This window comes from Heterodontus francisci, chromosome 24 (genome assembly GCF_036365525.1).
Source record: "Heterodontus francisci isolate sHetFra1 chromosome 24, sHetFra1.hap1, whole genome shotgun sequence".
NCBI classification, from domain to species: Eukaryota; Metazoa; Chordata; class Chondrichthyes; order Heterodontiformes; family Heterodontidae; genus Heterodontus; species Heterodontus francisci.
The window spans coordinates 74,128,203-74,154,377 of record NC_090394.1 but is presented as its reverse complement, the minus strand read 5'-3'; the positions used below and the strand labels follow the sequence as shown (position 1 = coordinate 74,154,377).

Below are 26,175 nucleotides of genomic sequence, written 5' to 3'. Positions count from 1 at the left end.
CAAAATAGTGACAACTAAACTGCAGACACAAGGGGCCTCAGTTCAATATCTCACACAGTACGGCCTTAACAGCAGAATAATATGTTGAGTGTTCTTTAATGTAATGCTGCTGTCCTTGTCAAACACCATATCGTTCAACTCACCCTGACTAATGCCACTGAAGATACACTAGTATTTATTTTATAATACAAATTAAGTTGCTGAATTTCCTCATCAAGGTGAGAAATGTCAGTGCTAGTAAATGGAACACTTTGCCACTTTTAGCAATTAGTGTTGGTATCAAGTACACCCAGTTCAGGTGTAACAAGGCATATAAGCACTGCAAATCTCCTTGTACTGTGTAACAATGGTATGCTTGAAACCTCAACTTCAGAAGAGCACTCCCTTCAGCACCAATGTGCAGTTTCCTCTTGTCCATATCACGCCTCTCTGAATGAGATTACCATTTTAGTGGCAAATTGTGGGCAGTTTTGAGGAATGGATCTCTGACCAACAGGATCCCTTACACCTTGGAATGAGAGGGAGAGAGACTAGACTCCCATCCTATGGGAATAGAACCCAGGTGTCAAAGGTGAAAAGGCTAAAAGGAAGGTGCCCTATACCACCCAGTCTCATCCAACAGCACAGTTTAAGATAAAGACATTGAGTTAAATTTAAATATTAAGTATACGTAAAATATCAGGACTAGAATTCAAGTCATGTTAATTTACAAAGGATACGTTCCATCCTTACCTCTTATTTTACTCTTTGAGAATCAAATTTGCTGTAATCATGAGGTCTGAATTCATGAACACTGCTATGTTACCAATTGAAAGTAATTGAAAGTAATTTGAAAATGTTAAGCATTTATTCTCCAGAAAAGCTAGATATTAAGCCACAAATATTTTGACTGTTGCAGGAAAATTTACTACCGTGGAGGAAACTCACTCTCCGTTTGATACGTTGCTGCTGAGGAAATTCCTGAGCTACATCGTTATCCTGGCATACCACATTTACCACAAGGAGCACGAGTAAGAGATCAGTATTTAGTTGCTGACCCATTCAGGAAAATTGTTGAAAATTACCCAGCTATTTTCCTGCCATCCATTTTAAAATTGATTATTAATGTATTAACTGTATCTTAGGGTTAAACTATCAAGGGCATCTGGAGGTTGGTCTGGAGGTGGAGGGAGCCAAAAACGGGAGAGAAATTCCATCGGGCGGGACTGGTTACCCAACCGGCTGCAGTGGGTAGCCAGTTAAGGCCTTTGAGGAAATGGTGTCTGCCTCCCAGCAGCAGGACAGGAAGCCAACGGAGCCACAGGATCCATTCAATGGGGCGGCACCGCACTAATAAACGTCCACAACTGTGGCAGTACCCATTAATGTGGGGGCTTTCTCCCTCCTGTCCATCGGACCTAACCCTTTTGGCCCTTCTTAACTCCATTACTTGCGGCCGGTGACTGGGAATGGTCGCATAACTGGCCACCTCATGCAAAATCTCTCTTGCGGTCCTATTGCCGGCATTCCCAGGTTCCCGACCCACATTTCGTCCCGACGAAGGATTCTGCAGTTAGTGTCTATTACATATTTGGGTTTTGAATCTCACTGATTGTGGATCTCATGACATGCTATAAAAATATACGCATTGTGACAATTCTGTAACAGTGTTGGCTATTGACTGCTTGTTGGTCTTTGATGTCTTTAATTCAATGTAACTATTCCCCCATCCCCAACTAAACTTTAATATCACTGCTAACCAGTACCCTTACTTTAGGTAGAACTTTTAAGCATGCTGAAGTCACGATGGGTTAGCTAACCATTTTTGTTAAGTGCCTTTTGAATTGAGTAGGAGAATAACTATGTAAAGTGGACTCCCACCAAAAATAAGCTAATTCTTCCTATGTTAACTCCTTTGCAAAGGTACTAGAAAATATTGGGCTATGTATGAGCATGAGACTCATAGGACTAAGTATAACCATAGCTGATCAGGCAGTCCGTCAAATATTATGTTTCTGGCCTTGTTGTGACCATGGCGATGCAATGGGCTAGATTTCCACCTGGGAGCAGGACTATTTTCAGATGCCGAACCTGTGCCCGGGGACAACAGTCACTTATTGTGATTTTCACAGGGGCTTCCCCTTAATTGGCCTAGGGTCAGGTTTGCTGCCCAATTAAGGATGATGGGTGGGCTCTCAAATCTGGAGGGCCAATCAGAGGCCTTCCAGCTTGAAAGGAGCAACAGGCTGTGACAGAAGGTAAGTAAGAGAGAGGGTGCTTCAAGATGGAGGCGCCATCTCTGCAACTTTTTCAAATCTAAATTAAAAATTGGCCTTTGCAGACAAGCCACTACTATGTGTTGGAGGAGCCCCTCTACAGTGCGGCCAGTGACTGCTGCTGCACCCAGGCAGGCAGAGAGGGCCTCCAAGCCTGCCAGCAGTACTGGCGCACCGATCTGCCACTGGGAGGCACCTAAGCTGCAGAACCCCCACCCCACTCCAACCGAAACTAGAGGCTTCCTTTGATTGGACTCAAGTGGCTTTAAATGAGCCAGATTGGCTGGCTGTGCACCGTGTGTGGCGGGTAGCCTTGCTGCCATCTCACCTCCGCAAAAATGGCTGGGAGGCAGGATGGAGCCGGGGAACTGGCATATTCGGTGGTGAGGCTATTTTTAGCTCCCCCTCCCCCCACTACTGATCCGGCCACAGCGGGGGACAAAAATCCAGCCCAGTGTGTGGATTAAAGGCCTGCTCGGGTCTGCAAATGTAACCCGACCTGAGCCCGACAGAACCACATCTGACCCGAGCCCGACCCGGCCTGAGTCCTTTGATTTTTTTCCCGCGCCCGACCCGACCCGACCTGACCACCAGAATAAAGTTGATTATATTAAAGAGATTGTACTCTACTTTGGTTGGAATCGCTCACTGCAGACCAGTGTGGAGTCCAAATGCACGGTTCCCACCATGACGTCTTGGCTGTCACTGTGTTCAACCCGGCCCGGCCCCAAATGCTGGACCTGGAAGAGCGACCCAACCCGACCCGAACCCGACGTATGTCGTCGGGCCTGGTCGGGGTCATGTCGAGTAGCCATGCTCTAGTCTGGATTACAACTGGTCAGAGGTGAATAATGTTGGATTGATAGTGAGTATTGTGCTTGATTGTGTTTGTACTGGGGGGGGGGGGTGGCGATATAACAGGAAGTCTTATTACTACTTATAAATGTTACCCATATCTATTTGCATCCTTAGGCAATTTCAAAAAAAGAGCTTGACAGTACAGAGCTCACTGGAGGTGGTGAACTTGATGCTCAGAAAGGAGTCAACTTATTCCATTCAGTTACAAGCATCCTGTGGGCCTGTTTACTGTGCATGCTTGTTTGGCAGCTGTACTTGTGTGGGCCAGCATAGTTTTGAATCCTCTGAATGTCTGTATACCTGCTTTTAATTCCTGGTGTTCTGGCATGTCTGCAAAGAAATGTGGAGCTATGTTTCAGTTGTGTTCTGAGAAGGAATCTGACAGTCTGGGGCTATTGGAATCTAATCAGAGGGCTCTGTGTAATGTATAGCTAATAATGTAGCAGTGAGCATACTTCAATGGGCAGTTTTATGTTGAGTGTTGGTGCATGAGAAGCATCTTTGTTGTTTTAATAACTTGAGAACAACTTGGAATTACATAGAATATATAGCACAAGAAACAGGCCATTTGGCCCAACCTATCCATGACAGTGTTTATGCTCCACTCGAGCCTCCTCCCATCCTTCCCCCTTATGTGTTTGTCCATCTTCCCCTTAAATGCATCTATACTATTTGCCTCAACCACTCCCAGTAGGCCACTCAAGGATGTAACTACTCTAAATACTGAATACTTTTGACCTGTTGAATGCTAAATCAGTTTGTCTGGTTGTTTATATCTCAAGCCTTGGTCAGATAGAGTGTATATTCTAACACCTTACACAGTGCAGTGACAAGGGTTTCTCTGTTTAACCCCTGGATCTTGCTACATTTGCACTCTGGATATTAGGCAGGCAGTTGTGACTCTTGAGGGATGCAAGATCGACTTATAGCAGTGAGCTGCATCCAAGAAAATATATAGCATAAACCCCCCCAAAACATAACGCTGCTCTTTGTTTACTGTAACTTTCTCAAATGAACTAATACCCTTTGTTACGATGATGATATTCTCATTTCAGAGGCCAGGGTTCAATACTTGCTGCTTGTTTTTCCAAGCTAATGACCAACAACCTTATTCCTTATGCCTGCAATGTTAATGGTATGTAAATTAACAAAGTAGTCACTTATAGTACACAATGAACTGTTGTGCTTCTAATTTGCATAATCCAATTAGAACATGGGATTGTCAGCATTGAGCATATATTCTGAAGATCTATAGAAATGATATGAATCCTATGGGTGTGCTGAACTTGTCACTTGTGAGTTATGGACAATGTCGCAAGTGGATTAAAAATCATCGCTGAATATTATTTTGTCAATGGTTCTTCCTCTTCTCTGAACACTAAAAGATGAAATGACATTGTAACCCTTCCTCCATACATACTGACTCACGCCGTTCATTTAAATAGCTGGTAACATTTTGTTGCCTTCGACGTGAACGTCAGATGCACCTCGCTCAGGCAGTTATTCTCTGACTTGCCAATTTCTACACTGTATATAACATCAGCAAGCTCACTGCTGTCGAGACAACCTTCAGCTGATACGTGTGTATGCCCTGGACACTAGAGCACACACGTGCATGTGAAAGTAGTTCTATGCACAATTCTGATGGCCTTCATTCAGTGAAAATACAACTTCATATTTCACTAATAAAAGTTTCACTTATAGTATTAATAAACTATCTTGTAATGAAATTGTCCATTAACACTTCTGTATAGTGAAACTTATGAACTTACACACACAATAGACAATTATTCTGTATGGATTGTTTTTATAATCTGTATAATCTATATAATCTATATAATCTGTTTGACAGTACAGAGCTCACTGGAGGTGGTGAACTTGATGCTCAGAAAGGAGTCAACTTATTCCATTCAGTTACAAGCATCCTGTGGGCCTGTTTACTGTGGATGCTTGTTTGGCAGCTGTCGAAGGCAACAAAATGTTACCAGCTATTTAAATGAACGGCGTGAGTCAGTATGTATGGAGGAAGGGTTACAATGTCATTTCATCTTTTAGTGTTCAGAGAAGAGGAAGAACCATTGACAAAATAATATTCAGCGATGATTTATAATCTATATAATCTGTTTTTCAGACCTAAACTACTTTGCAATCAGGAATGTATCAACCTGTCATCTTCAGTGGCCTGCTCCTTTGAGAAAACATGCACAATTGTCCCTGAAAATTGTCTTAGTGAAGAGGAAGTAGTGAAGCATTTTACATTATTTTCAGCATTGTGATAGTCAGTGAAGTACAGAGATTAGACTTTGTATTGGAGATGGTTTTCTGTTCCTATTTTTATAATAAAATATAAACTTTATTGGACTATGAATAGTTGATTAAATTGTTTTTGTTTTGGGGATGCATAGTAGTGACAACATTTAAAAGGAGAAATTTAGAGATAAAAAAATAAATGTTACCAACCGTGCTGTTTTCCCTTTGTCTTCTGATTCCTGATGAATTACCTTTTGATACAGGGAATTTGTTTCAAGAAAATCAATGTATTATAATCGCACTTGGCTATGTAAATAAATGCTGGGAGGTGTACAGAATCTACTGCATACAAAACCGGAGGCCACCCAACACCAACATCATGACAATGAGACACTTCATGTGGATGCTCAAGGTACACACTTGGTCTGTTTTGTGCAACAACGATATATTTCATGATAGAATATTATATTAAAGAATATCACTAGTCATTGACTATTATTATATTATTATTACTACAAGTTTAGGGTCTTGTCTGGGTATTATCTTAGATACAGTGGTACTAATCTGTGCCATAAATAGTCTAAGCATCTTATGTTTAGGGGTGTGTCTGTACTCCCCAACATCTAACGCTATGATAGCATTTCTTAAATGATGGAGTAGGCTCGAGGGGCTGTATGGCTTATTTGTACTCCTATTCCTTAGGTTCTTATGTTCATACCCCAAGGTTGTAATGATGGTACTCCCTTGTGATTTGAACTGAATATTTGTGTCTTTTGCATGTCTGTTTCTTCAACCTTTTCAAAGGTACTCCAAGAAATCACTTGATAGGATGATGAGAATCATTATGCTGTTGTATTTATTTAATTATGTTGTACTTATCTTGTATTTAGATTCTTTCGGAATACAAGATGGCTGCTGGGCTGGAAGCTCCCTAGGAAGCTCCCTTACTGTTCAACGATATCCATGGCCATCTGCTCCCATTCCTAATGTTTTCTCCCCCAATCTACCCTCTTAAACTGTTTAAACTCCCCTGGCTCTTTAAATCAGTTCATTTTGGCCCTAACTAAAAGCTAACAGTTAGTTTAGTGTATGTTACCTGGGCCCACTGCCCTCCCCCTGCCACACCTGCTCTTTGTTTTGTCAATGAAATTGATCTGGATGAAACTGACGAGCACAGCTGTCGATACTTTAATCTCCGATCCTGCTGTCTTCACCGCCCAGAGTGTCTGCAGCCACGGCATGCGATAAGTCCATTGAGGTGAAGAAGGAGCAGCGGGACCCTAGAGAAGTCTTGAGAAAAGGTGCCCCGATCACCCAAAAAATCCACCAACGGCCCCCCGGCCGCAACTTCAAAGCGCCCGCGGGAGATGGCTCGGAGAGCATCTGCAGCGCACTGTCGGCAATGCTGCATGCCTTTATTTAAACCACTGGAAAAAAACCCTTAGTGAATGTAATCACCTCTGTAAATCTGCCAAAAGATGCTTCACCTCCTGAAGGACGTGGATTTCCGGACGCCGATGGTGGGCACTAGGGACCTTATTATCTGCACCCGCTTTTCCCCCCCCCCCCACTTTTCCCCCCTTCCCCTTCCCTGTTCCACCCTCTCAGCTCACCCCCCAACAACCCCGTCCCAGCCCGCGCCCCCCTCGCACCATCTTCCCCCCACACCCCCTTCCCCTGCACCCCCCACCCCCTTACAGCCCCCTTCCCAGCTCCCCCTCACACCCCCCCCCTCCCTCCACCCCTCCCCCTCGCATCCCCTCCTCCCACAGGCACCATCCTACACCTGTGTAGGGGCCCTAACAACCCCACTGCCTTGTGGGCGTCTCGGGAGAGACCAAGGCTAAGGGAGTAAACCCTAACAGATAATCCGGAGCGGAACCCCGTAGGCGGTCATGTGTCACCTTTGGCATGTTTCCGGCAGTTCCTGCCGCCATACCGGTGCCAAACGTCATGCTCTGCACTCCTTTGGACCCCACCAGAAAGGCCGAGAGGGGGGTTTTGACGACTGGGCAACTCTCAACCTCCATAAACTTGCCCAGGCATGCGCCATGGAGAGGTCACTCCATAGTTGCCTCACAGCGACTGACACAACACGGAAGGCAGCAGTTACGGGTTATAAGTCCAGATAAATTGGCGTAGAAACTGGGCGCCACGGGTTGCCTTTGTCGGTGGGAGAGGTCATTGCACCTCACTGGACAGCTACCGCCCGCCTCAAACCGGGCAGCCCCCGGTCAATAAGGTTCTGTCCCGCCACAGTCTACCTGCTTCAATGGGTGCTTGGAGCTCACGGTCATTGCCCGAAAGGTGGACTGATACATCGCACCAAACAACACGAAAAAAGGAAAGAAGGTACCAGCCCTTCGCTTTGCAAGCTGGAACGTCAGAACTATGTGTCCTGGCCTGTCGGAAGACCTTACACAAATCAACGATTCTCGGAAGACCGCCATCATTAACAACGAGCTCAGTAGACTCAATGTAGACATTGCAGCACTTCAGGAGACACGCCTCCCCGCGAGTGGATCTCTAGCAGAGCAAGACTACACCTTCTTCTGGCAGGGCAGGGATCCTGAAGAACCAAGACAGCATGGAGTGGGCTTCGCCATCAGAAACTCCTTGCTCAGCATGATAGAGCCTCCCTCAAATGGCTCGGAACCCATACTGTCCATCCGACTGCTCACCACCTCTGGTCCAGTACACCTACTCAGCATCTATGCTCCAACACTCTGCTCCCCTCCTGAAGCTAAAGACCAGTTCTACGAGCAACTCCATAACATCATTAGCAGCATCCCCAACACCGAACACCTATTCCTGCTAGGGGACTTTAATGCCAGGGTTGGGGCCGACCATGACTCATGGCCCTCCTGCCTTGGGCGCTATGGCGTTGGAAGGATGAATGAGAACGGGCAGAGACTGCTTGAGTTGTGTACCTATCATAACCTCTGCATCACCAACTCGTTCTTTCACATTAAACCCTGTCACCAGGTTTCATGGAGGCACCCAAGATTGCGTCGTTGGCACCAGCTAGACCTCATTGTCACAAGGCGAGCCGCCTGAAACAGTGTTCAAATCACACGCAGCTTCCACAGTGCAGACTGCGACACCGACCACTCCCTGGTGTGCAGCAAGGTTAGACTCAGACCAAAGAAGTTGCATCATTCCAAGCAGAAGGGCCAATTCACTTGTAACAGCCCTTCAAAACACTCCCACAGGGGATGCTGAGACCAAGTGGGCCCACATCAGAGACGCCATCTATGAGTCAGCTTTGACCACCTACGGCAAAAGTGCGAAGAGAAATGCAAACTGGTTTCAATCTCATAATGAAGAGCTGGAACCTGTCATAGCCGCTAAGCGCATTGCACTGTTGAACTACAAGAAAGCCCCCAGCGATTTAACATCCGCAGCACTTAAAGCAGCCAGAAGCACTGCACAAAGAACAGCCAGGCGCTGCGCAAACGACTACTGGCAACACCAATGCAGTCATATTCAGCTGGCCTCAGACACCGGAAACATCAGAAGAATGTATGATGGCATGAAGTGAGCTCTTGGGCCAACCATCAAGAAGATCGCCCCCTCAAATCTAAATCAGGGGACATAATCACTGACCAACACAAACAAATGGACCGCTGGGTTGAGCACTACCTAGAACTGTACTCCAGGGAGAATGCTGTCACTGAGACTGCCCTCAATGCAGCCCAGCCTCTACCAGTCATGGATGAGCTGGACATACAGCCAACCAAATCAGAACTCAGTGATGCCATTGATTCTCTAGCCAGTGGAAAAGCCCCTGGGAAGGACAGCATTACCCCTGAAATAATCAAGAGTGCCAAGCCTGCTATACTCTCAGCACTACATGAACTGCTATGCCTGTGCTGGGATGAGGGAGCAGTACCCCAGGACATGCGCGATGCCAATATCATCACCCTCTATAAAAACAAAGGTGACCGCGGTGACTGCAACAACTACCGTGGAATCTCCCTGCTCAGCATAGTGGGGAAAGTCTTTGCTCGAGTCGCTCTGAACAGGCTCCAGAAGCTGGCCGAGCGCATCTACCCTGAGGCACAGTGTGGCTTTCGTGCAGAGAGATCGACCGTTGACATGCTGTTCTCCCTTCGTCAGATACAGGAGAAATGCCGTGAACAACAGATGCCCCTCTACATTGCTTTCATTGATCTCACCAAAGCCTTTGACCTTGTCAGCAGACGTGGTCTCTTCAGACGACTAGAAAAGATTGGATGCCCACCAAAGCTACTAAGTATCATCACCTCATTCCATGACAATATGAAAGGCACAATTCAACATGGTGGCTCCTCCTCAGAGCCCTTTCCTATCCTGAGTGGCGTGAAACAGGGCTGTGTTCTCGCACCCACACTTTTTGGGATTTTCTTCTCCCTGCTGCTTTCACATGCGTTCAAGTCCTCTGAAGAAGGAATTTTCCTCCACACAAGATCAGGGAGCAGGTTGTTCAACCTTGCCCGTCTAAGAGCCCAGTCCAAAGTACGGAAAGTCCTCATCAGGGAACTCCTCTTTGCTGACGATGCTGCTTTAACATCTCACACTGAAGAGTGCCTGCAGAGTCTCATCGACAGGTTTGCGGCTGCCTGCAATGAATTTGGCCTAACCATCAGCCTCAAGAAAACAAACATCATGGGGCAGGATGTCAGAAATGCTCCATCCATCAATATTGGCGACCACGCTCTGGAAGTGGTTCAAGAGTTCACCTACCTAGGCTCAACTATCACCAGTAACCTGTCTCTAGATGCAGAAATCAACAAGCGCATGGGAAAGGCTTCCACTGCTATGTCCAGACTGGCCAAGAGAGTGTGGGAAAATGGCGCACTGACACGGAACACAAAGGTCCGAGTGTATCAGGCCTGTGTCCTCAGTACCTTGCTGTATGGCAGCGAGGCCTGGACAACGTATGTCAGCCAAGAGCGACGTCTCAATTCATTCCATCTTCGCTGCCTCCGGAGAATACTTGGCATCAGGTGGCAGGACCGTATCTCCAACACAGAAGTCCTCGAGGCGGCCAACATCCCCAGCTTGTACACACTACTGAGTCAGCGGCGCTTGAGATGGCTTGGCCATATGAGCCGCATGGAAGATGGCAGGATCCCCAAAGACACATTGTACAGCGAGCTCGCCACTGGTATCAGACCCACTGGCCGTCCATGTCTCCGCTATAAAGACGTCTGCAAACGCGACATAAAATCCTGTGACATTGATCACAAGTCGTGGGAGTCAGTTGCCAGCGTTCGCCAGAGCTGGCGGGCAGCCATAAAGACGGGGCTAAAATGTGGCGAGTCGAAGAGACTTAGTAGTTGGCAGGAAAAAAGACAGAGGCGCAAGGGGAGAGCCAACTGTGCAACAGCCCCGACAAACAAATTTCTCTGCAGCACCTGTGGAAAAGCCTGCCACTCTAGAATTGGCCTTTATAGCCACTCCAGGCGCTGCTTCACAAACCACTGACCACCTCCAGGCGCGTATCCATTGCCTCTCGAGATAATGAGGCCCAAAAAGAAAAAAAAAAGATTTATCTTGAGGAAAGACGTGAGGGCATTGGAGAGAGTACAGAAAAGATTCACGAGAATGGTTCCAGGGATGAGGAATTTCAGTTATGAAAATAGATTGGAGAAGTTCGGACTGTTTTCCTTGGAGAAGAGAAGGCTGAGAGGGGATTTGATAGAGGTGTTCAAAATCATGAGAGGTCAGGACAGAGTAGATAGAGAGAAACTGTTCCCACTTGTGAAAGGATCGAGACCAGAGGGCACAGATTTAAAGTATTTGGTAAGAGAAGCAAAAGTGACATGAGGAAATACTTCTTCACGCAGCAAGTAGTTAAAGTCTGGAATGCGCTGCCTGAGAACGTGGTGGAGGCAGGTTCAATTGAAGTATTCAAAAGGGAATTAGACAGTTATATGAAAAGGAAGAATGTGCAGTGTTATGGGGAGAAGGCAGGGGAATGGAACTGAGGGAGTTGCTGTTTCGAAGAGCCGGTGCGGACACAATGGGCTGAATGGCCTCCTTCTGCACTGTAACGATTCTGTGATTCTGTATTTCACAATAAGTGAACATACAGAGTAGCAGTTACGATCAGTCATTTATTTCAATCAGTACAACTTGTCTTTGGTAATAATACAAAATAATAAATGCATCATACTTCCCACATTGGTTGGCTGGTCTTAAGCAAAATAACTCCGATGGGTTCACAGCCATTGATGGCTGACTGCCTGTGTCTCCTTCTCTATGTTGTCATATTGTGTTCACAGCCAGAAGGGACCAGAGACCTCCCAACACAATGGGCAAAGAGGTGTTTATCAACTGCTGGGAAAGGCTAACAATTTGCTTATTGCCAGTCCTGGCTCGGTTGGTAGAACTCTCACCTCTGAGTCAGAAGGTTGTGGGTTTAAGTTCCACTTCAGAGACTTGAACATTAAAATCTAGACTGATGCACTGAGGGAGTGCTACACTATCGGAGGTGCTGTCTTTCAGACGAGACATCAAACTGAGGCTTCATCTGCTCTCACAGGTGGATGTAAAAGATCCCACAGCACTGTTTTGCAGAAGAACAGGGGGGTTATCCCCATCTGACATGTGGGAGTCTTTCAAATGTCAGTTGATTAGAATCCAGGACCAGCATGTTCCTGTGAGGAAGAAGGATAAGTTTGGCAAGTTTCGGGAACCTTGGATAACGCGGGATATTGTGAGCCTGGTCAAAAAGAAAAAGGAAGCATTCGTAAGGGCTGGAAGGCTAGGAACAGACGAATCCCTTGAGGAATATAAAGACAGTAGAAAGGAACTTAAGCAAGGAGTCAGGAGGGCTAAAAGGGGTCATGAAAAGTCATTGGCAAACAGTATTAAGGATAATCCCAAGGCTTTTTATACATATATAAAGAGCAAGAGGGTTACTAGGGAAAGGGTTGGCCCGCTCAAGGACAGAGAAGAGAATCTATGTGTGGAGCCAGAGGAAATGGGCGAGGTACTAAATGAGTACTTTGTATCAGTATTCACTAAAGAGAAGGACTTGGTAGATGATGATGGGAAGGGAGTGTAGATAGTCTCAGTCAACTCATTATCAAAAAGGAGGAGGTGTTGGGTGTCTTGCAAAGCATTAAGGTAGATAAGTCCCCAGGGCCTGATGGGATCTACCCCAGAATACTAAGGGATGCAAGGGGAGAAATTGCTGGGGCCTTGACAGAAATCTTTGCATCCTCATTGGCTACAGGTGAGGTCCCAGAGGACTGGAGAATAGCCAATGTTGTTCCTTTGTTTAAGAAGGGTAGCAAGGATAATCCAGGAAATTATAGGCCGGTGAGCCTTACATCAGTGGTAGGGAAATTATTAGAGAGGATTCTTCGGGACAGGATTTACTCCCATTTGGAAACAAATGAACTTATTAGCGAGAGGCAGCATGGTTTTGTGAAGGGGAGGTCATGTCTCACTAATTTGATTGAGTTTTTTGAGGAAGTGACAAAGATGATTGATGAAGGAAGGGCAGTGGATGTTATCTATATGGACTTCAGTAAAGCCTTTGACAAGGTCCCTCATGGCAGACTGGTACAAAAGGTGAAGTCACACGGGATCAGAGGTGAGCTGGCAAGATGGATACAGAACTGGCTCGGTCATAGAAGACAGAGGGTAGCAGTGGAAGGGTGCTTTTCTGAATGGAGGGCTGTGACTGGTGGTGTTCCGCAGGGATCAGTGCTGGGACCTTTGCTCTTTGTCGTATATATAAATGATTTGGAGGAAAATGTAGCTGGTCTGATTAGTAAGTTTGCGGACGACACAAAGGTTGGTGGAGTTGCGGATAGTGATGAGGATTGTCAGAGGATACAGCAGGATATAGATCGGTTGGAGACTTGGGCGGAGAAATGGCAGATGGAGTTTAATCCGGACAAATGTGAGGTAATGCATTTTGGAAGATCTAATGCAGGTGGGAAGTATACAGTAAATGGCAGAACCCTTAGGAGTATTGACAGGCAGAGAGATCTGGGCGTACAGGTCCACAGGTCACTGAAAGTGGCAACGCAGGTGGATGAGGTAGTCAAGAAGGCATACGGCATGCTTGCCTTCATCGGTCGGGGCATAGGGTATAAAAATTGGCAAGTCATGCTGCAGCTGTACAGAACTTTAGTTAGGCCACACTTAGAATATTGCGTGGAATTCTGGTCGCCACACTACCAGAAGGACGTGGAGGCTTTAGAGAGGGTACAGAAGAGGTTTACCAGGATGTTGCCTGGTCTGGAGGGCATTCGCTATGAGGAGAGGTTGGATAAACTCGGATTGTTTTCACTGGAACGATGGAGGTGGAGGGGTGACATGATAGAGGTTTACAAAGTTATGAGCGGCATGGACAGAGTGGATAGTCAGAAGCTTTTTCCCAGGATGGAAGAGTCAGTTACGTTGGGACATAGGTTTAAGGTGAGAGGGACAAAATTTAGAGGGGATGTGCGAGGCAAGTTCTTTACACAGAGGGTGGTGAGTGCTTGGAACTTGTTGCCAGGGGAGGTGGTGGAAGCAGGTACCATAATGACGTTTAAGAGGCATCTTGACAAATACATGAATAGGATGGGAATAGAGGGATACGGTCCCCGGAAATGCAGAAGGTTTTAGTTTAGGCAGGTATCAAGATCGACGCAGGCTTGGAGGGCCGAATGGCCTGTTCCTGTGCTTTACTGTTCTTTGTTCTATCCCTGGAGTCCTGGCCAATCTTAATCCCTAAAAATCAACATCACTAAAACCAAGTTATCCAGTTATTATCATATTGCTGTCTGTGGGAATTTGTTGTGTGCAAATTGGCTGTTGCATTTCCTACATCACAACTTTGACTCCACTTCAAAAGAGTTTCATTGCTGTAAAGCGCATTGAGACGTCTGGTGATCATGAAAGGTGCTATATGAATCCAAGTCTTTCTCTTATTATTTACAATTTGTGGGGAAACAACATCAAAGCTTAGTCCATTAGTATTTTAACCACCTATTTTCTCCACATCTTTTAAAAATTTATGTGACTATCTTTTGCTTTAAAAATATAATGTTTGAAAGTAACTTTTTCTCCCAAATTCCTTCTGGAGAGAAATGCCAAAAATCCCAAAATGTGGCTATTAAACACAATAAAACCTTGTTCAATATTTTAAGTACATCCACGGACGTGTATGGAGCAACATTGGATCACTTCATTTGCAACTTTAATATTTTTGTTGATAAAATTGCAGCTTTACTTTTTTTATGAGGGTTAAGGCACCGTTTGAAATCCTCTGGAAGTAAGTGATATAATGAATTGATTTTTCACCTAGTTATCTTACCTCAACAGAAGATTCATTTCATTACAAACGTCTATAGGTCCTTAATATGACCCTCTCAGATAGTTATGTGCATGGTGTAAGAGTCCTGTTGAACTGTCTGTGTGATGGTAACCTGATAACCTTTTTGTGGATGCCAGACCAAAGTGGATTATCCTCCACTTTGCTTAGAGGAAGAAGGCAAAGGAGTTGCATATGTTCTCAGGAAAGGTAATTGCTCACAAGATGCACTACTGCAGCAATAGTAAGTGAAGAAGAGAATTTTGGTGGGAGATGGGGAAGAAGAACATGCTGAATTACGTATGTAAGCAGGCCATATAAGTGTAGCCTCATTTAGTTTCAGTTGTATGCATTCAAAACCAGTAGGCAGAGACAAGAAAGTGTTGTATTGGAAGAGAATTGGATTCAATATTATTTTATTTGACACTGGAAGTCCATGGGATGTAGTATTAGTTGCACCCAGAATAATGGAAACCTGGGAATTAGGTCTTCCAATTTTCTCCCACCCCTCCTGAAAGTGTTGACACCTTTTGGGTGCGAATTGGACATCTAGGATCTTGTCCAAGTGACTTATTCACGGGTGAGCTGAGACTGTGAGTATTGGCATGCAGCTCAACAGCCAAACCTAATCCTAGCCTAATCCAATATATTTCGCATCAGGGTTTGCTGTATAATCAAGAGCAGGTACCCTAGTCATTGATCCTGTCCCTTTGGGAGGCGACATTTCATGGTAAATAAAATGTGATATTTTATAATTAAAGTTTACTAAATTATATATAATCTTGCTTTTTACACATTTCTAAAAGTGCAATTATCCTGTTTATCATTTTATTCTGTAATTGCAGGATCTAAATTTATTGAGCACAAATTTAACAGCAACTCGTATAGTACAGATCTTATCTGAGGATAACCCTGCAGTGTCCGATGGAACTTACAATAACACGGACATAGAGGTATAGTAGGCCTTAATTAAAAAGTTTGGGGTTTTAATCCATAACCTTCTGACCCTGAAACAAAAACCAACTAACATTTGGAAGGGTTCTGTGTTTTAATATAAAGCATATTTAACTGTGCATAAATTGGCTGCTGTGTTTGACTACATTGTAACAGTAACCACTTGACAGCAGATCTTGATTGGTTGTGAAGGGCTTTGGGTTGTCCTGCAATTTATTTTCTTTATTTGAAATCGGTGTGAAAAATTCAAAACAACAAATTCTTTGCAAACTTTGTAATACTGCTTTATTATATGATGGTTTAAGTTAAGCAGCAAACCTTTTTATTCAGATGGTTTTCTTGGAGTTTTTGGAAGCACTTCTATCGTGTGCAGCACTGTATGTGACTAAAAAAATGCTTGAGCATTCAGAAGCATCCTCTAGAACCTCGATTGATGTGAACGTAATACACATATCAAATGATGTGTCTGCACCAGTGATCCAAGCACCTTCAGAGCAGGTAATGAAATGACTGATTACATTATGTTTTTAAAATGCAAACTGTTCTGCTTTGCAGCAAGCTAAGTAAGAGCATGTTCCTCATAAAGATAAATTCGCTCACCATAGGTTTAACCTCACCTCTCATTAAATTCTGTGGGATTTAATTCATAGAATCATTGAATGATACAATATAGAAGGAGACTATTCGGCCCATTCTGCCTGTGCCAGCTCTTTGAAAGAGTCATCCAGTTTGTCCCACTTGCCTGTCCTTTCCCCATACCCCTGCAAATTTTTTCCCTTTAAATATTTATTCAACTCCTTTTAAAAATTGCTATTGAATATGCTTCCGCCATTCTTTCAGGCAGTGCATTCTAGATCACAACAACGTATGTAAATAAAAAGAGTTTCTCCTCAATTGCTATTGATTCCAGACTTTTACTTACCAACCATTTTTCTCAGTGCCTCTGTGCTCCATTGATCTAAAATGTTTTGAAGCATTATTAATTGTCCATTATGATCTGTTAACCTAATATCTGTTATTCTAGTGTCAGCCATGGCTCAGTTAAGCACTCATAGGAACATAGGAATAGGAGGAGGTCACTCAGCCCCTCGAGCCTGTTCTCCTTCTTTGGCCTCCTTGTCTCAAGAGACAATGGGTAAGCGCCTAGAGATGGCCAGTGGTTTGTGGAGCAGTGCCTGGAGTGACTGTAAAGGCCAATTCTAGAGTGACAGACTCTTCCACAGGTGCTGCAGATAAAATTGTTTGTCGGGGCTGTTACACAGCTGGCTCTCTCCTTGCACTTCTGTCTTTTTTTCCTGCCAACTGCTAAGTCTCTTCAACTCGCCACTCTTTAGCCCCACCATTCAATGATATCATGGCTGATCTGTGACCTAACTCCATATACCCACCTTTGCCCCATGTCTCTTATTACCTTTCAGTGAACAAAAATTTGTCAATCTCATTTAAAATTACCAATTGATCCAGCATCACTTGCTGTTTGCGAAAGTGATCCCTTTATGTGTCGAAGTGTTTCCTGGTCTCACTCCTGATAGATTTGGTTCTAATTTTTACATTATGCCCCCTAGTCCTAGTCTCCCCAATCAGCTGAAATACCTTCTCACCTTGGAATCAGAAGGCTTGGGCTCAAGTAGCACTCCAGAAACTCGAGCACATAATCCAGGCTGACTCTTCAAGTGCGGTACTGAGAGAATGCTGCACTATTGGAGCTGCCGTCTTTCGGATGAGTTTTTAAATGAGGCCCTGTTTACCCTCTCAGGTAAATGTAAAAGATGACATGGCAGTATTTCCATGAAGAGCAGGAGAGTTCTTGCCGGTGTTTTGGCCAATATTTATCCCTCAACTGACAACACAAAAAAATTATCTGGTCATTGCTGTTTGTGGAGCTTGCTGGGTACAAATTAGCTGTCACGTTGTCTATATTATAACAGTGATTACAGTTCAGGAAAGACTTCATTGACTTTGGGATGTCCTGAGGTGATGAAAAATGCTATATAAATGTAAGCCTTTCTTTCTTTCCAATGGTTTTTTGTCCCCTACTCACCTGAAATTGGTGATGTGACCTGACGTATAATTCTGTGGGCACGAATTCTCTGCTGAACACACGTTTACCATGTGCAAGCTATCAAGGCTGCAAGTGAAGACAAAAACACAGCGTGGCCTGATCAGAGAATTCCTCTACGCTGATGATGCTGCGCTAGTCGCTCACATTGAAACTCAGCTACAAAGATTCATGGACTGTCTCTCACATGCCTGTAACTTGTTCTCCTTCACTATAAGCGTCAAGAAAACCATAGTCATGGGTCAAGGCTGATCACACTAAATAACACTCCACTGGAAGTGGTTAACAAATTCTGCTGCCTTGGATCCACGGTGACAGACAATCTGTCCCGTGATGCAGAGCTCAATACATGCATAAGGAAAACAGCTACCACCTTTGGCCGACTTGTGAAAGGCACATGGGATAACACCAAGCTGACCCTTAGGTCCAAGCTGATGGTCTGTGTTCTCAGCACCTTGCTGTATGGCTGTGAAACATGGGCGACTTACAGTTACCATGAAAAGAAGCTCAATAATTTCCATCTTCGCTGTCTGCAGCACTGTATGGGTATATCCTGGCAAGACAAAATCACAAATGTGGTAGTCCTCCCAGGTCCAGGTGTGTTGACACTAATCAAACAGAGGTGGCTTTGGTGGTTTGGACACATCCACAGGATGGAAGACGGTCACATACCCAAGGACCTTTAGAATGGTGAGGTAGCCGAGACTAGACAACCAGTGGGGCGCCCAAAGCTCCACTTCAAGGAAGTTTGCAAGCATGACATGAAGGCCCTAAATGTCGACTATTGCACCTGGGATTCACTAGCTAGCCAAAGAGCGAAATGCCGTCACATCCTGTGGACTGGTGACCAGTGGCTACAGCAGCTTGGCAGCAGGTTCCAATGTCGAAAACAACAATTCACAGCGTCACTTGGCAGCTTCACGTGTGGTACTTTTGGCAGAGCTTGCCTCTCAAGGATTGGCCTTCACAGCCACGAGCAAGAGAAGACACCCCACCTAAATGTCCATCATCTTTCACAGATTGAAGGATACCAACCGATGCAACTGCAGAAACACTACATGCACCAATGCTTACTCACCTTCTCAAGGGCATTTAGGGTTTGGCAGCAAATGCTGGTCTTACCAGCAAGGCCCAAATCCCATGAAAGAATAAAAAAGTCTGAGGTTTACTCCAGCACAGTTACATTTTTTGATAACAGTAGCACCATTTACTCTAGGGCAATACGATTAGTACTGTGCAAAAGCCAAGTCTGTTGAGAGATCAACCAACTGAACCCTCATTATACAAGATTGTTCAAAGAGGGCTTGTGGAAAATAAAACAACACAAAGCCCTAGAAAGCCACCGTTCAAAAGATATTGAGTAGATATTTCCAGTATGTTCAAAATTAGCAAGACAAGCTTTAGAAATTGTGATGGATAGAGCATTAAGGTGCCTAGGATAGTGTGCCTTGGAGTGGTTGGATGTGGCTATTTGCCATACAGTGAATTTAAATCTGAGATGTCCTATCACACTGTAACACAGGAGATCCAGTTCAGTATTTTGCTGGAGAGAAGGTCCGGGTGTGTGTCAGTCATAGTGCTCTCAAAAGCCTCATAATGCCCAGCTCGGGTGGAGCGGGGCAATGTCTGATAGCAAGTAGCCTACCGTCCTGTCAATTGTGAATTGTGCTTTAAAATAAATTCGGAGGCAAATTTTAAGCTTTGTCTGTCTTAATGTTTGAATTTTGTACATGACTCATTCCAAAAAGCTGGAGACCAAAGCTATTCTTCTGTACGGCCCTATTATCTCAATAAAGTATAGTGATGAGTAATTTACGCTATGGCACTAAATGCAAGAATTCTGACAAAATACTTTTACCAGTGATACCATATACCATAGATTTTCAAAACTTACATATTTATTTTAGTTAAAGAGTGCTGAATAAAATTTTTCAACAATTTTTAAAAAATCAACCAACAGATCATTGTCCATGAATCACCTGTAGCAGATACGAATTCCCCAAAACACACCGTGAAGAAACGTGGAGAATCTAATGTAAGTACTTCAAGGAAATCAAGGTTTACATGATGACTACACACCTCATTTATTTACAAGCAGAATGGACAATATTTTATATGTAAAGCATTAGGTGTTTTTTCTAATGCATCTTTGCCAATCTCTCTCCTCCAGAGATGGTAGTTCCTTGCCGGGGTACAGTTGCACAGGTGCAGCTAGCCCACTGGAAGTTGGTCTTGCATGTGTGAGCCCAGAGTTCGATCCTGTTGATCTTGTCCTCACCTGACACCCATCCATTACACTTTCCAGTTGGGAAGGCCACAGGATAAGGATCAAGAGAAGGAACTCTTGACTGATAATTAATATAAACTAGTTCTGGATATCAACATACAAATATAGCAACAACAGAGCACCTGTAAAATACAAAACAAATGTCCCAAGGTGCTTAACAGGTTCGTGAGGGAGTAATTGGATACTGAACCAAAGAAGGAAACAGTAGGGTCAAACAAGTGAGTCTTAAAGGAAGAGAGGCTGAGGGGTTTTGTAGTGAAAATTCCAAAGTGTGGACTGCTGAAGGCACAGTTGCGAATGGTGAGGCAAAGGGAGGAGGGAAAACACAGGAGGCCAGAGACACATGATTGGAGAGTTTGGAGTGAGGGATTATGGTGGGAGTTATAGAGCTGGAGAAAGTTGCAGAGATGGTGAGGGGGCAAGACCATAAAGGGTTTTAATATAAATAAGGATAAGAATTTTAAGCTGAAGCTGTTGGGTGGGAGAGATTGGGAGCCAATGTAGGTTAGTAAGTACATGGGTGACGGATGAGCAGGACTTTGTGCAGGATATGATACAGGCAGCAGAATTTTGGATGAGCGGGTGTAAGATGGGAGGCCAGCCAGGGCAGCATTGCAATCAATAGTTGAGTCTGGAGGTGACAAAAGCATGGATAAGGGTTTCAACAGCAGTGGTTGAGGTAGGAGTGGAGACGAGTGAGGCTATGGAGGTGGAAGTAGATTGTCTTTGTGATGGAGAGGATATGGGGTGGAAACAGGAGTGGGCCAAATAAGGATGCCTGTGTTGCAATCAGTCTGGTTCAGCCTGAAACAGTGGCCAGGGTGGGGATTGAATTGGTGGCAAGGATATGGAATTGTGGCAGGGGCTAAAGATAATGGCTACAGTCTTGCCGATATTTAGCTGGAGGAATTTTGGCTCATCCAACACTGTATGTCAGAAACGCAGTCTGACAATACTGAGGTAGTGGAGGGGTCAAGAGATGATGGAGAGGTAGGGCTAGGTGTCGTCAGCATGGGGAAGCTATAGCAACAGCAACTTACATTTATATAATGCCTTAAATGTAATAAAGGTGCTTCACAGGAGAAGATAATGACACTGAGCCACGTAAGGAGATGTTAGGTCAGATGACCAAAAGCTTGGTCAAAGGTTTAAGGAGTGTCTTAAAGGTGGAAAGTGAGCTGGAGAAGTGTAGGGAGGGTGTTCCAGAGCTTAGGGCCCAGGCAGCTGAAGGCGCAGCCACCAATGGTGGAGCAATTAAAATCAAGGATGCTCAAGAGGCCAGAATGTGAGGATTACAGATATCTGAGGGTTGTGGGGTTGGAGGAGATTACAGAGATAGAGAGGGGCGGGGCCATGGAGGGATTTGAAAAGAAGGATGAGAATTTTAAAATCAAGATGTTGCATGACCGGGAGCCGGGACTTGGTGCGAGTTAAAACACAAGCAGCAGAGTTTGGATAGTCTCAAGTTTACAGAGGGTAGAATGTGGAGGACTAGCCAGGAGTGCGTTGGAATAGTCAAGTCTAGAGGTAATGCAGACAGATGGACTGAGACAGGGCGAAGCCAGGCGATGATACAGAGGTGGAAAGAGGCAGTCTTAGTGATGGCACGAATATGTGGTTGAAGGCTCGAGGTCAAATGTGCCACCAAGGTTGTGAACAGACTGGCTTAATCTCAGATTGTTGCCAGGGAGAGGGATGGAGTTGGTATCTAACCCTTTGTGTATTGATGAAGTTGGCAAGGGGCAGCATGTAGGAAGGAAAGAAATGTCAATGTGAATTAAAATAGGAAAGATGAAATTATATTGCCCTTTTTATACTATTACCCGAAGTCAAAATGACCCCCATTGTCTTCAGGAGATGGGGAGTGCAATTATTGCCATGCAGCAAAAATTAACTTTTACATTTGTTTTAGCGTAAGAAAATTAAAGCACATGCCTCATCAACTGAGAAGTCTTCGAAATCATCCGCCCATCAGGGTAAGTTTGATATATGAATGCATGTAGCAATCACATTACAGAATATGCATTTATTTCTGTAGCAGTTATTTTATAAAGGGGAGGCAGTGGCTGAGTGGTAATGTCACTGGACAGAGGCCCTGGCTAATGCTTTGGGGACATGCGTTCACGGCAGATGGTGAAATTTAAATTCAGTGAATATAAAATCTGGAATTAAAAGCTAACCTAATGGTGACCATGAAACCATCTGGTTCACTGATGTCCTTTAGGGAAGGAAATCTGCTGTCCTTACCTGGTCTGGCCTACATGTGACTCCAGACCCACAGCAATGTTGACTCTTAACTGCCCTCTGAAATGGCCTAGCAAGCCACTCAGTTCAAGGGCAATTCGAGATGGGAAATAAATGCCGGCCTAGCCAGTGATGCCCACATCCCATGAATGAATATAACAAAAATAAAAGCAGAAAAGATTTGTCTGGCTCAGTTGGTAACTCAGCAGTACGTTGAATAACTGCGGTACGGGGGAGTAGCCCAACATTGGCTCCATTCCTCCCCTGCTCAGTTAGTGAAGTTGATAGGCAACTGATCCTTGGAGACTGGAAGTAAAGCACTGCAATGCCCTGTTGGATAGTCCTTTATGGGAAATACCCGACCCGAACACGACACATGTCGTCGGGTCCCGTCAGGGTCAGGTCGGATAGCAGGCCTTTACCCATGTATTGATGTAAAGGCCTGCTACCTGACCCGACCCCGACGGGACCCAACGACATGTGTCGGGATCGGGTCACACTTCCAGGCCCGGCATTCGGGCTCGATCGGGTTTCCTTTGCAGACCTTTAACTGGAAGGTCTCAGGTTTGCTGCTCGGCGCATTGACAGTAGGAGGCCTCACAATTATTCAGATTGCACCAGACAGTTGTTAATTGAGTAATGAAACAAAAAAGCAGCAGATTCTCCCATGGAAACAATCCTTGGATCTAATAAATAGGAACTGTTTAGCACTATTTCAGTGCTCTTATTTACACGTGATCCAGAGTAGGCTGTTTCAGCATGTTGTAAGAGATAAATCAATCCTGGTTTTGTCCTGGTGCAGTGCTGATCTCCAATCTAAATGTTGATAGTCAACTGGACAACACAGCAAATAAGAAAGAAAAATAGAACTTGCATTGCGCCTATCAAGGCCTTTCTGTCCAATATATGTGCCTCAGGACTTAACTGGTCCGGTCGCATCACTTGGGAGAGCTTTCTATTGAGAAACAGGTAGAAGCAGGAGTGCTCCTGCAGGTCTAAGACTGTCTAGGCTCAGCAAATGAGCCTTATGGTACAATTTTTACATCTCCATTGAATAGATGCCATGTACAAGCCCAAAAGTATTGGTGGCCTGAAGCTGTTCCAGGTTTTCAGTTAGGATCATAGAATGATACAGAAAGAGGCCATTCAGCCCATCACGCCTGCAACAGCATTTTAAAGAGCTATCCAATTAGTACCACTCCCACTGGCTCTTTCCCCAGCAGCCCTGCAAATTTTTCCCTGTCAAGAATTTTTACAGTGTGTTGTTGTTAAGTCTCAATCCCAGTCAGCCTTGGGGGTTGGAAAGCAGTTAGAAGGCAGTGGGACCTGAAAGTGTGCTGGGAACCTGAAAGAAAGATCAGCTACTCACTGTGTCAGCCTTCTCTGTGCTCTAAGGATGATGGTAGGAGTGTGGGCCACCTCCAGCTTCTTGGGGCTCCCCTCAAAATGGGTGCCCTATTCATTCACATGAGTAAAGGAAATGTTCAGAAGGGCTCGGAACTCCTGCGCCACCCATTGCTGTTACTGCAGCAATGCTGCCATTTTCCACTCCTCGGGTAAAGTACTGGGAATCCCAGTGTAATGTTAAAGGCATATTGGTTCTATTACTGAATTTGAAATCTAGAGGCTTGCACTAATGATTCAGAGACTTGAGTTCAAATCCCACCACGGCAGCTGGAGTATTTAAATTCAATTAAATAAATATGGAATTAAAACGCCAGCGTCAGTAAAGGTGGCCCTGAAACTACCAGATTGTGGTACAAACCCATCTGCTTCACTGATGTCCTTTAGGGAAGGAAACCTGGTTTGGCCTATATGTAACTGCAGACCCACAGCAATGTTGACTATGAACTGCCCTCTGAAATGGCCTAGCAAGCCACTCAGTTGTATTTATGAAGGTGGCTCACCACCACCTTCTCGAGGGCAATTAGGGATGAGCAATTTTTGGAATTCTGTACCCAAGAGAACTTTGAATGCTCAGCCTTTGAGTAAATTTAAGACTGAGGGCACTAAGGGAATCAGGGGATATGGGGATAGGGCGCAAAAATGGCGTTGAGATAGAAGATCAACCATGATCTTATTGAATGGTGGAGCAGAGTCGAGGGGCCGAATGGCCTACTCCTGCTCCTATGTCTTATATTTTCATGTTTTTATGAAATTGGTGCAAGTTTATAGGTGTTGCATCAGTACCTTTATAAGTCCTAACAACTGTCTTTGATTTGTGCAGATCATAGTAAAGGTGGTACAACCTCTACAAAGACCACTCTGAAAGACGAGGAACAAAGCAATGAAACAATGCAATCTGGACCTACAACAGATGGCAAAATGCAGTCCGAAACCCCTCTGAGTGAAATAGGTGAGCACGGTGAGGCTGGTTTCATTTGCACACTTGTTTTTTTTATATATTTGCTACGCACAGCTTTCCAATGTAGAGAACTTCCCCACTAGGATAGGATTTCGGCCCTAAATTCCAGTAGCAATTGAAAGGAGAAATATGTACCCTTAAATCAAAGGGCCCAAAACCTACTGCTTGAGAAGCCTCTGTGCACTGTAAGAAAGCAAAGCTGGTGAGGAGCACCGTCATAAAAGTCATTAAAAACACCTATGGGAGAATACAATATGTCTGTCGCACTCATAGTAATAGTGGTTTGCTCCAGGTCTTAGATTTATGCTTCAAGCCACCATCCCAAATACAGGGAGAGAATATCAATAAGAGGGTCCCACTGCATTCTGGACCTGGTTGTCCTCAGTTTGGTAACTTTAGTAAAAGTATAAGGGTAGAAAAGTATAAGATGCTGCTCCCTCTTTATACTCGTCTACATTCCTCGAGTTATTAAACAGATGTGTATCTCCTGGCAACTTTCTCAAGAGTGATTTGTTTTCTACAACTTATGCTGATTGCATAATAGAAACATTGGAATAAGTAGAGGCCATTTAGCCCCTCAAGCCTGTTTTGCTATTCAACTAGATCATGGCTGATCTGTATATCCCCTATACTCCCCTTTGTTCCATATTATTTGATAACCTTGCCTAATAAAAATCCATTGATCTCCGGCTTGAAAGCTTCAATTAGGCTCCAGCAACCACAACCTTTTGGGGATAGAGTTTCAGATTTCCACTATTCTTTGTGTGCAAAAGTGGTTCCTGATTTCACTGCTCAATAGCCTAGCTGTAATTTTAAGATTGCAGTGCCTTTTTCTGGTTTCCTTCACCGGAGGGAATAATTTATTTGTATCATCCCTGTTGAATCTTTTATTAGATTAGATCACCCCTCACCTTCTAAACGCAAGGGAATAAAAACTACGTCTATGCAATCTGTCCTCAGAATTAACTCTTTAAGCCCTGGCATAATTCTAGTGAATCTGGACTGTAAACCCTGCCTCCAAAGTCAATATATCTTTCCTCACAAAAACCACACAGACTTCATGAGTGAGTACATCACCTGATTTAGTAGCGAGCCATGACCCCAGCAGTGGCCTTTAGTGAGTTGGCTGACCCGCTACTCAGCTATTGAGTTACCAGAGGGCTGCTGATGTGCATTGGATGGTAGGCTTGTGTGAGTCTGTGCCTTCAGGAGCTGAATGGAATGGAGAGAGTCTGACAATAAACAATGCAAAATCACTGTGTTGAATCAACCATCCTTTACCTCTTGATAAATCTGCAGTAATGACTTTTCAACCTTACAATCCTTGATAGCAAACAGCATTATACAAGAGGGATGTGGAGCGCATACAATCAACATCCACCCGTGCACACACCTGCTGCCAGCTCAGAAGCAACCAGACTCAGAGCAATAGCTAGATGCAAGTTTAAAACTGTAAATATTGTAAGTTATAATAATACCAGGGGTCAACAAATCTCAAAGCCCAAGTGATGCCAGTTGTTCAAATTTGCTTTTGCAGTACTGTCATTTGAACCTCTTAAACAGATTGTAAAGGAGTGTTCACTCCCAGACATCCATTCTTAT

General features: G+C 44.5%; 1 protein-coding gene across 7 annotated transcripts in view; it reads left to right on the top strand.

Annotated features, from left to right (window-relative positions):
* rsph10b (radial spoke head 10 homolog B) overlaps positions 1–26,175 on the top strand; it is a 103,692-nt gene that overhangs the window by 20,901 nt on the left and 56,616 nt on the right. For 5 of the 7 annotated variants that reach the window (XM_068056585.1, XM_068056582.1, XM_068056589.1 and 2 more), the window contains exons 11-18: positions 899–1,010; positions 4,169–4,248; positions 5,627–5,775; positions 15,510–15,617; positions 15,949–16,116; positions 19,638–19,712; positions 21,877–21,940; positions 24,436–24,573. In XM_068056585.1, the coding sequence (XP_067912686.1) occupies positions 899–1,010; positions 4,169–4,248; positions 5,627–5,775; positions 15,510–15,617; positions 15,949–16,116; positions 19,638–19,712; positions 21,877–21,940; positions 24,436–24,573 (894 nt within the window). Of the gene's footprint in view, positions 1–898; positions 1,011–4,168; positions 4,249–5,626; positions 5,776–15,509; positions 15,618–15,948; positions 16,117–19,637; positions 19,713–21,876; positions 21,941–24,435; positions 24,574–25,904; positions 26,006–26,175 lie in introns of those variants that run through there. The other 2 variants (XM_068056586.1, XM_068056583.1) reach the window with 2 other exon arrangements.